The sequence below is a fragment of the Callorhinus ursinus genome, unplaced genomic scaffold (assembly GCF_003265705.2).
Source record: "Callorhinus ursinus isolate GAN/ISIS: 27379988/994484 unplaced genomic scaffold, GSC_fseal_2.0 scaffold21, whole genome shotgun sequence".
In the NCBI taxonomy this organism is placed as follows: domain Eukaryota; kingdom Metazoa; phylum Chordata; class Mammalia; order Carnivora; family Otariidae; genus Callorhinus; species Callorhinus ursinus.
Window position 1 is genome coordinate 21,467,180 of NW_027397083.1, and position 15,061 is coordinate 21,482,240.

Genomic DNA, 15,061 nt, shown 5'->3' on the forward strand with positions numbered 1-15,061 from the left:
TTGTACCCTTTATGGAAATGAGCAGGTGTTTTCGTGACCGGCGTAGGTAACGTTTATTTCAATTTGGTTTTAGGGTGATATATATGTCACAGATCTTGAGACTTTTACTTTGAACAAAGTAAAACCAGATTAGGCTCTTCCTTGGTATTTTTCTTATCTGGACTCCCCAGGAGTGTCAGCTCTCCATGTCTTTCTCTTTCATCCATAACCGAAGCAGAACCCAAATCTTCCTTGGGTCAGGAACCAGCTAAGCATGGAGCTTTCCAAAAACTTTAAACTATCCTGGAAATTAAAAGTAAATAAAGGATGTAAAAACGTCACAAGAACAAACAATTAAGTTACTAAGCTGTTAATAAGTATTCAGTGGAGAGAGATAGTAACAAAATAAGTGACTGATGAAGTAAATCATTAAATGTTGTGGAGTATCAAACATAGTGACCACTACTGAGGAAACACTGCAGTGGGATTAACTGAGAGTTATTGAGTCCCTGTATTTGATTTAATGTAATTTTTTTTGAAAATGTGAGCTATGCACACCACCTCTCACAGCTTTATAATTAAATAACAACATAGAAATTGTTTATAATATAAATAATATAAAAATATAAAAAACCACATAATCTACCACTTAGATGTAATTTTATATATTTTCCATATTTTTATATTTAATTTTATATGCCTAATGTTTTTAATAATTTTACTTAAAAATTGAAAAAACATTTAAATGTTTTTAATATATTTTATATTGTCTATACTCAACATTATGTACTTGAAGTTTGCAAATCGTAAGCCTGCTATATCACTGAGGTACTCTAGAAGCTTACAAGTCTTAGAAAAAAATAGTTGCTTTTCTTCAGCTCTCTCTTTATTACAAATCTTAGTGCTGCTTTCAGTCCTTCTGAGTATAGCTCTTCTAACTTAGTGTTCTGATGACATAGAAATTAATTTGTTAATTTTCATTGTTTTAAGGGACTTGTCTTACAACAATATAAAAGACCTTCCAAGCTTTAATGGTTGCCATGCTCTGGAAGAAATGTAAGTTGGTCTTTGACTTACTCTTTTTGCTGTGGTTTATTGTTGATTCACTGAATGTTTCCTATTTTAAATAATGACTTTAATATTAAGAAATTAGAAACATTAAGGAAATAGATGCATATAATCAGGTGTTTCTGTGAATGAATGTCAAATTGCACTAGGCATGGTCATGCAACCAGCATTTCTTATGTACTTATGAGGCATTTGGGAGACATTGTAGGGGGAGGGCTGTGTATACAAAAAACAAACAAAAACTGTTCTTGGCTATCGAGGGAAACTAAACATGGATGCCTACTGTGTACCTATAAGCTCAGGTGGCAGTTGGTTGGGAGAAGGGAGAGGAAGACGTTAATTCTCCCGTTCCTGATCCCTTTCTTCCTCTAGCCTTCTTTCTACAGTACTTGGTATGGTTGTGTTGTCCTGGATCCTTTTTTACCATGTTGTCTTCCGGCTCTCCTGAGCGGGGTTGTTAAGGAATTTAGATGGTATACATTAATTCCCAGTATAATTTGGGATGGATACCAATTAGTCTAAACCCTTTGGTGTTATAGACAAGGAAGTAGCAGCTGTCTTTACTTTCAATAAGATCAATCAGTGTTACTTATGAATGAGTATTTAAACTTAGAAAAAGTTGAAGAAATGTTATCTTTCAAAATCAAAAATAATTTTCTTTTTTTCCTCTTTTTTCTTTCATTCTTCTTCTTCTTTTTTTTTTTAGTTCTTTGCAACGTAATCAGATCCACCAAATAAAAGAAGGTACTTTTCAAGGCCTGATATCTCTGAGGATTCTGTAAGTTTCTTTCTGATTATTAGAAACAAATACAGTTTTTGTCCAGTTATAAATTAATATATCATTACAATTCCCATGATAGATATACTTAAAGATACAATTTATTACGTGTAAATATTGTTCAAATTTTACCACATGGTACTTTATCAATAATCCACTTTCAGTATTTTTTTTACCTTAGCTTTTTATTTAGTATTTTTTACCTTAGCTGATTTACGTATTTATTGTATGTTGGTAAGTGAAAAAGCATAATGTGTATAACCTGAGAGATGGAGCTTGTTTGTTTTCTTGTCATACTGATGAGGTTTGCCACTCCATTAGGGCAGAGGTAGGCAAACTCTAGCCTGTGGGCCAGGTCCAGCCTGCCTCCAATTTTTGTAAATTAGGTTTTACTGGAACACAGCCATGCCCTTTTGTGTAAGTGTTGTCTAAAGGTGCTTTTACCATACTGTGGCAGAGTTGAATAGCTGGGAGTAGAGACCATATGACCTAGAGGTGAAAATATTTACTATCTGGCCCTCTACAGAAAAAATGTGCTGACCCTTGTGCTGGGGTATGTATCGTCACAAATATAGCTAATACGCAGCAGAAGCACTCATTGGAAAAAATGTATTTGTATTTGAGTGTGTATTTGTGCCAAATATTCTCTTAAGCACTTGGGGATCGAGATGTGGCTAAGACAGGCCTTGTCCCCGCCTTCACAGAACTTGAGTGCAGAAAACACAATACGCTGAAATAGTGACCATTTTTAAAATACGGAGAAAATTAGAAAATTGAAGGTGAAGTGAAATTACATATATTGAATCCTGTCTTCCAGTGGATTCCCAGTAAGAAACTGAAAATGCTTTCTCCTGGAAAATATGTTATTGGAGGTTGGGATCTTTCCTGGTGTCTGACAGTCTTACTGTGTGGGGGTCTGGGCAGTAGTGAGGAAGGGGACTGGCTCCTAGCTGCCATCACTTCTAGAGCACTGATAAGTGACAACAATGAAAAGCTGGCCTTTTCATGATTTGGAACCACATTTGTCTGTGGTTCTGTGATCCAGGAGATGTGTAATGGAATGAATTTATCCAGCCTTTAAATTTCCATGAATGCTCAGTTTAAGTGTGGTTGTGTGGTTGCAGATTATTTCTCTGTTTTTATTAATTCTGCAAGATCAGAATTTCTCAGGGTGTGTTTCTGAATATAGCACAGCTTTGGTGTTGATAGGATTTTTATTTCCTGCTTGGGAAAGAATGATATCTGAAGTCCTTCTGGAATGCTCTTGTTTACATATTGATTATTTGTCTTCCCTCGGGGCCTTATCACTGACCTTTGAGAAGGCAAATAGTATGAAACCTGTTTTTATTTTCAACTTTGTCAGGAGCTGAGTTTTTCTTTGCCTACTTAATAGTACCAAAGGTTATATCATATCATTTATATTTTTGAACTAGTACCAGAATGATAAGGTGGAGAAAATTCACAACTGTTTTGAAACAGATACCAACTAGAATTACTGCTCCATGGAACCCATTCCAAGAAATAGATTTTTGTGAAGGGGAGGGATTCAACATAAACATGAAGTTGTTGGGCAAGATGAATAAGATTTGTTATCTTATCAGAGATACTGTGACTACCTCGGATTCCACAGTGTGGTCAAAGTAACTGCAATTTGAGTTTATTTGAAAAGATTAACATGCTACTCTTGTAATTGCAGAGATCTAAGTAGAAACCTGATCCATGAAATTCATAACAGAGCTTTTGCCAAGCTTGGGTCAATAACTAACCTGTAAGTTGATGATTTTGTGCAGTAATATCATGAAAGAAATGAATAGTCTACAGAAACTTGTGTGTTAGCCTTGTACTTTGGAAATATTTTTCTGTTCGGTTGCTCCCTTGTGTAAATGCTAAGTTGCATTCATATTGTTAATGCCTTCTTAGATGGCAAGATGAATGCCAGATCTATTGTTTCAGCACACTCAAACTTCCCCGTAGAGCTCCCATATTTATGATATTTATACATGTATGGATGTTTTGTGTAACTTGCATCCTAGGAGTTAACTTGAAGTCTCATTCACATTTCAGAGATATAAGTTTCAATGAATTAACTTCATTTCCTACGGAAGGCCTGAATGGGCTAAATCAACTGAAACTTGTTGGCAACTTCAAGCTAAAAGAGGCCTTAGCAGCAAAAGATTTTGTTAATCTCAGGTGTGTTTTTGCTTATTTTTCTTTTTGTTGAAGTTATGGTGGCCCCCTAAATTAGAGAGTATGCTAGTTTTTTGCTGTGGTTCCCAGATTCTCTGGGAGGCTATAATTTGAGTATTTTCTACCTCAGTCCTCACAGATTTGGTAAAAAATAGAACATGAGCATTATTCCATAGTTTCTGAGAATATGAATTGGAGCCCTTGAGACTGTCAGAGAGAGAACACAGCCGTTCATCAGACTAGCTTTTTATATAGCAGATTTGTCATTAAAAATGTGGCAGGAACCACATAAGTGTGAACCTACAGAAAATTGACACAATGTTCTAATACTTCATAGAGACATTTGATGCAGTGGAGACAGGGCTTGGGGATAGTACTGTGGGAGAAGAGAATAAATATGCTTACTATACTTATGTGAACAAAGTGCATTCATTTAGTGGTATACAGTCGCAAAGCATCTGGGACATTGATTTTTAAGTGAAACTACCAGTATCATATGATAAATTAGGCATGGTTATTTCATGTATAAAAGGGGTCTGATAAGATTTCACTTTAAATTGCAGTTATTAGTGCTAGATTTTAAATATGGTTTGTTTTAAATTCAGTTTTTAAAAGCATATCTTATATGGAAAGAGAAAGTCATGATGTCATCTGACAGGAGAGTTCTTTTCACAGATGAGGAAACTGAGGCTAATGACCAGCTTTTAAAGCATGTGACAGTCAGGTCTTTTGACTCCTGGGGCTCTTAAAGATGGAAGTACTTTTTACAAAACAAAAGCATGTCTGTGAAGTTGTTGTTCAATGTAGATTTCACCATTTTTTCCAGGTCTTTATCAGTACCGTATGCTTATCAGTGCTGTGCATTTTGGGGTTGTGACTCGTATGCACATTCAAACACGGAAGATACTAGCCTCCAAGACCACAGTGTGGCAAAGGATAAAGGCAAGTGCATGCACTTCTAAAAATAGAACAATCTTGATGGCATGAATTCAGGTCTCTGCTATTGTGATCATTTGTGAAGGGTAAATATGAAATATGTGAGAAAATGGCATTTGCTGTGTTATTGGCACCTTTGTTAGGAAGCTTCATGCAAGCTGAACTTACATCCTGTACAAGAGAGAAGATTGCAGAAAAGTGTGGTTCTTTTCAATTGCATAAAGCTTGAATTAAACACAGTTTATGTTATATATTCAGGTCCCACTGATGTAGCAGGTGTCACAAGCAGTGTGGAAAATGAAGAACATAGTCAAATAATTATCCACTGTACACCCTCCACAGGTATGCCCAACACATTTTGCTGCAGTTTCTTGCTTTAAATGAACATTAGGCAAATATATCTGAAATGTGTGGGGGAAAGATGTGATTTTTTGTAACAGGAGTGGGACTAGATGATGTCATAAGGCCTTCCGCCTTAAAGTGTGGTCTGTGTACCCGGAGCTTAGGCATCTCTTACAGAATCTCAGTCCCAGACTTCATTACTTGGAGTCTTGGTGTTAACCAGCTCACCAGAGGGTTATGTGCACTCAAAATTGAGAGGCAAAACTGAGCGCTTCTTTAACTCTAGGACTAGTTCTAGAAGTTACTGAATCTGCAAGGATTTTTAGTGTTATCCTTTTTTTTTCTTAAATGCAACCTTGTTTTTCCTTTTCTTTCTACTTTATTTCATCAAACTTTAGTAACTTGGGAAAGTTACTAAAATGAGACCACATATTTAGTTGTGATGTAATGTTGGATTAGGCCTCATCTATGAGGGAAGATGGATTTGGAATTTTACTGTGAAAGGAAAAACAAATAATTGGCTAACTTGTATGCTATGAAGTAGGTTTTTTTTTTTTAAAGATTTTATTTACTTAGAGAGCGAGCGAGAAAGCACAAACAGGGGTGAGTGGGAGAGGGAGAAGCAGACTCCCCTCTGAGGAAGGAGCCTGATGTGGGGCTTGATCTCAGGACTCTGAGATCATGACCTGAGCCAAAAGGCAGCCGCTTAACTGCCTGAACCACCCAGGTGCCCACCCCCCCCGCTTTTTAAAAGATTTTTTATTTATTCATTTGAGAGAGAGAGAGAGAGAGAGAGAGAGCACAAGCAGAGGGGAAGGCCAGAGGGAGGAGAAGCAGACTCTCTACTAAGCAGGGAGCCCAGTGTGGGGCTCGATCCCAGGACCCTGGGATCATGACCTGAACTGAAGGCAGAAGCTTAACCGACTGAGCCACCCAGGTGCCCCAAATCGTGAGCTTTTTAAGGGACTGTGTTTGTATTCTTTTAAATACTTAGTACAGTGCCTATGTAGAGAATGAACTTAAAGTGACCAGATGAGAGAATAGAATTGGCAAGAATCATTTGTTTAGGCAATGTATTTTGTCTAGTTTCTGAATAAATTGTTGGAAGTTAAGAGGGTGCAGCTTGCTCACTGGCCTTACTGGGGTCCTTGTGCTGGAGGATGTACATAAGGAACTGACAACCCAATGAGAAGGGAACAGCTTTCTTAAAGGGGAGACTAGACCTGACCAGGCAGGGATTCTCTAAGGATTCCTCCTTAGTTGGCCAGGAGGAACGTTGGTCTGAAACTCACTCCCCAGGCTGCAGTAGAGATACACTGCAGGCCTGCCTCCCCACTCAGTTGTAGTAACACACAGACACCCATGTGCTCACTCAGAAGCAGGAAGTAGCGGAGAGTGGGGTCCTTCTGTTAGAACTGGAGGAGGCAGCAGGTTTTCAAAGACAGAGGCTGGGGTGGAGCCTGCTTTTGAGGGAAATTACCTCCACCTTCCAAAAGGGTGAACTGTTCTCTCAGGTCAGATGAGCTACTACTCCTTCTTCCTTGAAAGGAGGATGAGTTCAGATACAGAGATAAAGGTGAAAGCTTCCTCTTAACACTCCCTGAGGGTGGGGGGGGGAAATAAAAATAGTTAATTACTTAATTAAAAACGTTTTTAAAGTTTCTTGTGATATTTGGGATATCACAAGACATAAATATTGCAGGGATGTATTGTTAGGTCTGTGAATGTCTCAGTGATTTAAAATGCCTTATGGGATGTATCAAACTTCCTGACAGTTTAGAAGGATAAATCAGAACATGTGTTTTAGGCAACTGTAATACATAGTTTTCTTGTGCTCTGTAAACAACATTTCATTTTTCTTTACTAATTTTAAAATAAAATAGTTGTCATTTGTGACATAACTAGCCTGTCAAAGCCCGTTACTAGAACATACAATTTAGTTACTAAATTAGTTGTTGGAATCCTAGTGTAAGTTTCACAGGATTTTATTGGTATGTATTTAACATCCATGTGGTTTTGCTCTCACTTCACTGTCTTATTGAATAACCTTTGTCAGGTCAATCGAACACTTTTGACATCTCAATTTCTCTGGATGAAAAGTGGGTATAATTATACCTGTCTTAACCAGCTTCATCAGGTTGCCCTTGAAAGCCATAAGAAATGTGGGAAAAACTAGTTGTATACATACATACATGTACATATATAATTTTTAAAAGCTGAATTAGGACTAGGAAGGAGGAAGAAAAGGACCTCATTTATTGAAGTCCAACTATATGTACTTAGTAACCTGCTTAGGTACCTCTTGTATATAATTTTACTTAAGCTACACCATGCTACAAAATAGGCATTTTTTTTTAAATTTTATTTATTTATTTGACTGAGAGGTAGAGAGCACAAACAGGCAGAGCAGCAGGCAGAGGGAGAGGGAGAAGCAAGCTCCCTGCTGAGCAGGGAGCCTGATGCGGAGCTCGATCCTGGGACCCTGGGATCATGACCTGAGCTGAAGGCAGACGCTTAACTGACTGAGCCACCCAGGCGCCCCGAAATAGGCATTATTATCCATAGGCGAGAAAATGAAATTTATACAAGTTTAAGCTGCTTTCTCAAGGAAGAACAACAAGTTATGAACCCTAAATTAAAACCCTAGTTTATCTGATTCCAAGCCTTCAGTATATCAAGTACTTTTCATATATAAGATACTGTACTATATATATGCATATCACTATATGGCTTTACCAAATATTTAATAAAAGAAATTAAAGTCAATTTTTTTTAAAGATTTTATTTATTTTATTTGAGAGAGAGAATGAGATAGAGAGAGAGCATGAGAGGGGGGAGGGTCAGAGGGAGAAGCAGACACCATGCTGAGCAGGGAGCCCGATGCGGGACTGGATCCCGGGACTCCAGGATCATGACCTGAGCCGAAGGCAGCCGCTCAACCAACTGAGCCACCCAGGCGCCCCTAAAATCAGTTATTTTTTAAAATTGCCTAGTCCGATGACTAAAATAGCTAAGAAATAGTAATCTTTTCAATTTGGTTCAATTCAATTTTGGTAGCACATTTAAATATCCTAGATTAACCATCTTTAGTTCTTCTCTGAATCCATAGCATATGGGAATATGGTGTTTTCTAAATTGTCTTTTATTTCTCTCTCTTGTTTTAGGTGCTTTTAAGCCCTGCGAATATTTACTGGGAAGTTGGATGATCCGTCTTACTGTGTGGTTCATTTTCTTGGTTGCGTTGTTTTTCAACCTGCTTGTCATTTTAACAACATTTGTGTCTTGTTCATCACTGCCTTCCTCCAAATTGTTCATAGGCCTGATTTCTGTATCCAACTTATTCATGGGAGCTTATACCGGCATCTTAACTTTTCTGGATGCCGTGTCCTGGGGCAGATTTGCTGAATTTGGCATTTGGTGGGAGATTGGCAGTGGGTGCAGAATAGCTGGGTTTCTTGCTATCTTCTCCTCAGAAAGTGCCATATTTTTATTAATGTTGGCAGCTGTCGAAAGAAGCTTATCTGCAAAAGATATAATGAAAAATGGGAAAAGCAATCCTCTCAAACAGTTCCGGATTGCCGCCCTTTTGGCTTTTTTGGGAGCGGCTGTGGCAGGCTGTTTTCCACTTTTCCATAGAGGGGAATATTCTGCATCACCCCTATGCTTGCCATTCCCCACAGGAGAAACACCATCGTTAGGATTTACTGTAACCTTAGTGCTATTAAACTCATTAGCGTTTTTGTTAATGGCCATTATCTATACAAAACTTTACTGCAACTTGGAAAAAGAGGACCTTTCAGAGAACTCACACTCTAGCATGATTAAGCATGTTGCGTGGCTCATCTTCACCAATTGCATCTTTTTCTGCCCCGTTGCATTTTTCTCGTTTGCGCCACTGATCACTGCAATCTCCATCAGCCCTGAAATAATGAAGTCCGTTACTCTGATATTTTTCCCATTGCCCGCTTGCCTGAATCCGGTCCTATATGTTTTCTTCAACCCAAAGTTTAAAGAAGACTGGAAGTTACTGAAGCGACACATGACCAAGAAAAGCGGGTCGGTTTCGGTTTCCATCAGTAGCCAAGCTGGCTGTGTGGAACAGGATTTCTACTATGACTGTGGCATGTACTCACATTTGCAGGGCAACCTGACTGTGTGTGACTGCTGTGAATCTTTTCTTTTGACAAAGCCAGTGTCATGCAAACACTTAATAAAATCACACAGCTGTCCTGCATTGGCAGTGGGTTCTTGCCAAAGACCAGACAGCTATTGGTCCGACTGCGGCACACAGTCGGCCCACTCTGATTATGCAGATGAAGAAGATTCCTTTGTCTCCGACAGTTCTGAGCAGGTGCAGGCCTGTGGACGAGCCTGCTTCTATCAGAGTCGAGGATTCCCTTTGGTGCGCTATGCTTACAATCTACCAAGAGTTAAAGACTGAATTGATGTGTTTGTAACTGTTTCCCCCATCAACCAAAATCACAGCGTTTATAGACTGAACCCTCGTCTGCTCTTTCATCTGGGAAGCACTTCTGTGATCACTGCCTGGTGTGTCACTTAGAAGGAGGAGAAGGTGGCAGTTTATTTCTTAAACCAGACATTTTCAGAGAACAAGTGCCTAAACTGTCTGTCGATGAAAAATGCAATGTCCAAGCAATGTGTGGTCTATTTGGAACAAATTTATAACTTGAAAAAGAATTTATGTATATCATAGCAATATAACGTTGTTTTCCTGATCCCTAAGAAGCAAATTTATACCTGTTTCTGAATTAAGCACAAGATGAAGAACAGCTGTTAATATTTTTTTAAGAATGTTTTAAAATGTGATTTTATGTAACTAAGAAAAAGTCTTGCTAATTTTACCTAATGTTGCATCATTAATCTCAGGACAATTTACTGCAGGGCCAAAAAAGGGATTGTCTCCCAGGTAGAACTGTGAGGGTAGAAGAGTAGGCATCATCACCCTATTGCATTTTCGGGTCCCATCTCTGACATAATAGAATCATAAATTTTGTTTAAGTGACTTACAAATCTAAAACCTGAAGATGTTTTTAAAACAATATTAACAACTGTTAGATTTTAAAAGAATAGCTGAACATTTGGTTTTCAGACATTACGCATCTCTTTGGTGTGCTCACAGTGATTTTTTTTTTTCCTCAATGTCTTGTGACCACACTAGGAAAAGGTAAAGGACTAATTGTTGTGTGGGTTTGGTAGATTTGGATAAACTACTAACTAATATGGGATTTTAATAGCATCTGAGGGATTTGATGGCTCCGTGGAATGTTCTCATTCATAAACAGTTCTTAATATCATTGGCTGTACCAACATTTTCCAATTTTGTTGGTATGTTACCTATGTATAGTTTGAATTATACAGAAGATAAACAGTGGTAAATTATTGTGTCAAGGTGGAAGAAATTGGGAGTAATTATTGATACAAAGCACTTATAATGGTTTCTTAGTGAGCCAGATTCCCCTAAACCTGTGCTGTTAATATGGTAGCTTCCATACATTTCCCCCTTACTGTGATTTAAACACAAAAGAGCCTATGCAACAGTTCAGATACTGTGTTCTTGTGAGACAAAACAAATGTGTCATTAAAGAAAAAGAAAAATGGAATAAGGCTTAGGCCTAGGTCTTTAACAATTAAAAATTTTACTTGATTCTTATCTATGGACTTTTGACATGTCACTATGTGGAGTCTTAAAGTTATAAATGTTATGTTTTTTGAACAATATGCTAAATCAATAGCAGACCCACTGCCATATTAGTTATTCAGGATATACTAAAAAACATTAAGCTAGATTGCAGTTTAATAATTAAACTGTATATACTGTGCATATAATGAATTTTTATCTTATGTAAATTATTTTTAGAACACAAGTTGGGAAATGTGGCTTCTGTTCATTTCGTTTAATTAAAGCTACCTCCTAAACTATAGTGGCTGCCAGTAGCAAAATGTTAAATTGTGGTTTATATACTTTTTTTGCATTGTAAATAGTCTTGGTTGTACATTGTCAGTGTAATAAAAACAGAATCTTTGTATATCAAAATCATGTAGTTTGTATAAAATGCGGGAGGGATTTATTTACAGTGTGTTGTAATTTTGTAAGGCCAACTATTCACAAGTTTTTAAAGTTGCTATCATGTTTGTATATTTACACATCTGATAAATATTAAATCATAACTTGGTAAAAAAAAGTATAGCTAAAAGGTTTTTTTCCTCCAAAATTCAAGTCACTGAAAACTTCACATTTATTTAAAATATAGAATAGCAGATATCTAAAATATGTGCGATACGTCTAGTGGGAAATACACTATTGTATGCAGTGTTTTGAATTCTTAAAGTTCTAGAAATCTAGCAGTCTATTTTGCCTTAATTTGTAACTAGGTATGTTAATGAATTTGCTTAATGTTAAAGTAAGCAAATTAAACCATTTTTTAAGTGAAGAGTATTAGAAGAAATGTTCGAAGAACACTTTGCTGGTATTTAGAAGTAAGATTTTATTCTATCTTAAGTCTGAACCATACTCATGGAAAACAAATTGTGAAATTTAAGAGAATACCATGAATTAGATCTTTATTTAAAAGCAAATGACTGGTGGGGACGCCTGGCTGGCTCAGTAGGTGGTGCCTGTGACTCTTGATCTCAGGGTCGTGAGTTTGAGCCCTGCATTGGGTGTAGAGATTACTTAGGAATAAAATCTTTAAAAAAGAAAAGGCAAATGATTGGGGCTCCTGGCTGGCTTAGGAGGTGGAGCATGTGACTCTTGATCTCGGGGTTGTAAGTTCAAGCCCCATGTTTTATGTAAAGATTGCTTAAATAAATAAAAGCAAAGGATTTAAAATCCTGCATGATACCAGATGTCGTCAAATTGCCCAGATGCTTAGATATAAATATTCACAGTCATGAAGCCCTCATTTTACAGATGAGAAAATAGAGGGCTTGATGAAATTTAAGTGAATACCTAAGTCACACACAACAAATTAGAAACCAAACAAGCACCCAGTTCCTCTTAATCTGATACATAGCTTTTTGGGTTTTGTTCATTTGTTTTAAACTTAAGTATATATCTGGAATTCCCATAACAAAAAGTAGAATAGTATAATTACTCCTCGCATCCCTTCAGCCTTCAGCCCAGGTACCCATCACCCAAATGTGGCAATTATCGACAGCACATGGTAAATCTCCTTTTCATCTCCACCCCATTCACCCACTCACTAACTCCCTCTAATTCATCTGCCCCTTGGATTAGTATTATTTATTTAAGACTTACTTATTTGTTTCAGAGAGAGAGAGTTTTAAGTAGACTCCGTGCTAAGCATGAAGCCCAAAGCAGGCCCAATCCCACGACTTTGACACCATCACCTGAGCCAAAACCAAGAGCTGACGCAAGACCAATTGCGCCACCCAGGGACACCTGCCCCTTGGATTATTTTGAAGTGAATCTCAGACGTTTCATCTGTAAATACTCCAATATGTCCAGGGGTAAATTTTTTAAAGTTGCCTAATATATTGCTCCAAGGCTAACTGGTAGTGATGTTATTTTTGTAACCAAGACAGGGATTTTTAAGCAAAAGTTACTCTTATAACAACGTTACAAAGCCAGCAAAAAATAAAATTTATCTCAAATATATACCATGAAAGTGAAAATAAATGAGTAGTAAGAAGTTACTAAGTTAATACCCAAAAACTTAAGGGGAGAGGCCTTCTTTTGAGCTTATTTATACATGTATATATATTTCTACCGAACTTGAGGGGCGCCTGAGTGGCTAAGTCGGTTAAGTGTCTGCCTTCAGCTCAGGTCATGGTCTCAGGGTCCTGGGATCTAGCCCCATGGTCTGGCTCCCTGCTCAGTGGGGAGTCTGCTTCTCCCTCTCTTTCTCCCCCCTTCCCCACCCCTGCTCCTGCTCTCTCTCTCAAAAAAAATCTTAAAAAAATTCTACCAAACTTGATTATGGCTTCTCAGTCTCGGCAGTGACAAGACACTAAGAAAGGAGACCATGGGACTCAATTATGTTCACGTAGCAGCACCTGTGTCATGCATCTCTTTGCTTCATTATTTCCAGTGTTGCTACAGCATAATGCAGTAGTTGGTCATAATTATCAGGATTCTGAGGCATCAAGGAAAGGACATAATTTGTTTCATAAAACATTTTGAGGAGGCAGAGAAGTGTGTGACATTTTAGCTTCCTATACCAAAAGGTTAAAGTAGGAAAGTTTGGGAGTTTAAATGACACAATTTATCATTTACTGTTTTCTTTGTCAGGTCCTGTGCCAGAAACTTTATTACTAATGAGATAATATGACTGGGAGGTAGGTTATTTCCCTATGTTACAAAGGAGTAAGTTAGGACTTACAAAAGCCAAACAGCTTGTTTAAGGAAACCAAGTGAGTAAGAAAAAAAATCACTGATTCAAATCCAGGTTCCTGTTTTACTAAGACTTGTGCTTTTTCCTACTTTGCTTCAGGTATGTCAGATGATGTCTGTTGGGAATAGCTTAAGTATACCTCCTATGGAGCCCTAAAGTGGCCCTAGGCCTTTTGATGCTGTTACTGATTCCAGGGAGGTTCTCGTAAGTGGTTTTAACCAGATATGCCAAAATTGAATAATTGGGGTAGAGAATATAAACCACTAAGCCAGTTTTATTTCTTGATTAATTTTATTACTCAGTTAAACTGGTCCAATTTTCTTCCATTTTCATTTTGTTTTTACTGAAAATTTTAACAAAAGTAACAAAAACTAGCATTGCCTTAAAACAGTTTTAACCATGTCATATTTTATTAATTGTAGCTACTGCCTTCTGAATTGCCCTTTGTTGCTATTATTTCTACCATATCTAATTCTCCTGCGTCAACTTTTGCAGATCTAAATTTCACCAAGGATTTTCTATCACTCTGGTCAATAACAAATTTTGTGTGCTATTTTGGCCTTTGTCAGTTTTCACTCTGATATTTCTACTAGTAATATGCATTATGAGGGGGACAAAGCCCTATTTATTTACAAGTGTACACAGTTTTGTCAGCAGGAATAAAATCATCCAGCTTTATTGTCCATCACATCTATCACATCTTCCTTGCTACCTTCATCCCTATTCCCAATCCCTGAGAGGTCAGTGCTCTTTCCGAGGTCCCACAAAAAATTTTTGTTATGAATAAAATGTCTATCACAGAAGATTTTAATGGTATTATGCTACACCACAAAAGAATGAGGAACGTGTGGCGTTAGGGCTTTTACTCCTCTATCTGTCGTGCTTAGCACAGGCCCTAGTAAACGAGAGGCTCAAAAAGACCTCAAAATGTACACGCATAGACAAACTAGTTACCCTAAGATGCCAGGCAAACAAGGTGTTACCAAACAACGGAAGATTGTCCTAAAAGTGCATTCTTGGACACACTTGGAAACTTGGAAGTTCGCTCTCCTCTCCCCAATAAAATATGGCTGTGTGCTGAGAGAAATCACCACTGATCCTTATAACCCCGACCCGTAAGGATACAGGGGTATTTTTGGCTTCCGCCTCTTGCTCAGTGACAGCGCATTTCTAGCACCACAAGAGCTGCTGCGCCGCAGCAGACAAGGGACGCGTGCCCTCCGAGCTGTCAGCCGCGAGCGGGAGCTCGCCGGTGAGCGCAGATGCGGAGTTAAGCTCGCCGGCAGCAGCGGCCGGCCGGGCTGGGAGCGGGGAGGGCCGCCCGAGAGAGGCCCGGGCGCAGCAAGCCGCGGCAGGCCCGGACAAAGCCCTCGCGGGCTCCACGCGTCGCCATGGC

At 38.2% G+C, this 15,061-nt stretch overlaps 1 protein-coding gene and 1 long non-coding RNA gene across 3 annotated transcripts in view; one reads left to right on the forward strand and one right to left on the reverse strand.

Moving 5' to 3' along the window:
* The window catches only part of LGR4 (leucine rich repeat containing G protein-coupled receptor 4), a 105,237-nt gene extending 93,744 nt beyond the window's left edge, over window positions 1–11,493 (forward strand). For both annotated transcript variants that reach the window (XM_025879176.2, XM_073904832.1), the window contains 7 exons: window positions 970–1,035; window positions 1,754–1,825; window positions 3,522–3,593; window positions 3,890–4,015; window positions 4,839–4,954; window positions 5,207–5,290; window positions 8,455–11,493. In XM_025879176.2, the coding sequence (XP_025734961.1) occupies window positions 970–1,035; window positions 1,754–1,825; window positions 3,522–3,593; window positions 3,890–4,015; window positions 4,839–4,954; window positions 5,207–5,290; window positions 8,455–9,731 (1,813 nt within the window). In that variant the 3' untranslated portion in view covers window positions 9,732–11,493. The remainder of the gene's footprint in view (window positions 1–969; window positions 1,036–1,753; window positions 1,826–3,521; window positions 3,594–3,889; window positions 4,016–4,838; window positions 4,955–5,206; window positions 5,291–8,454) is intronic.
* LOC112829533 (uncharacterized) lies at window positions 10–15,029 on the reverse strand. The gene is made up of 3 exons (XR_003209724.2): window positions 14,620–15,029; window positions 6,771–6,890; window positions 10–282 (listed from the first exon to the last, which is right to left on the reverse strand). It is a non-coding gene; the product is annotated as an uncharacterized lncRNA (long non-coding RNA).
* Between the last annotated feature and the right edge of the window lie 32 nt (window positions 15,030–15,061).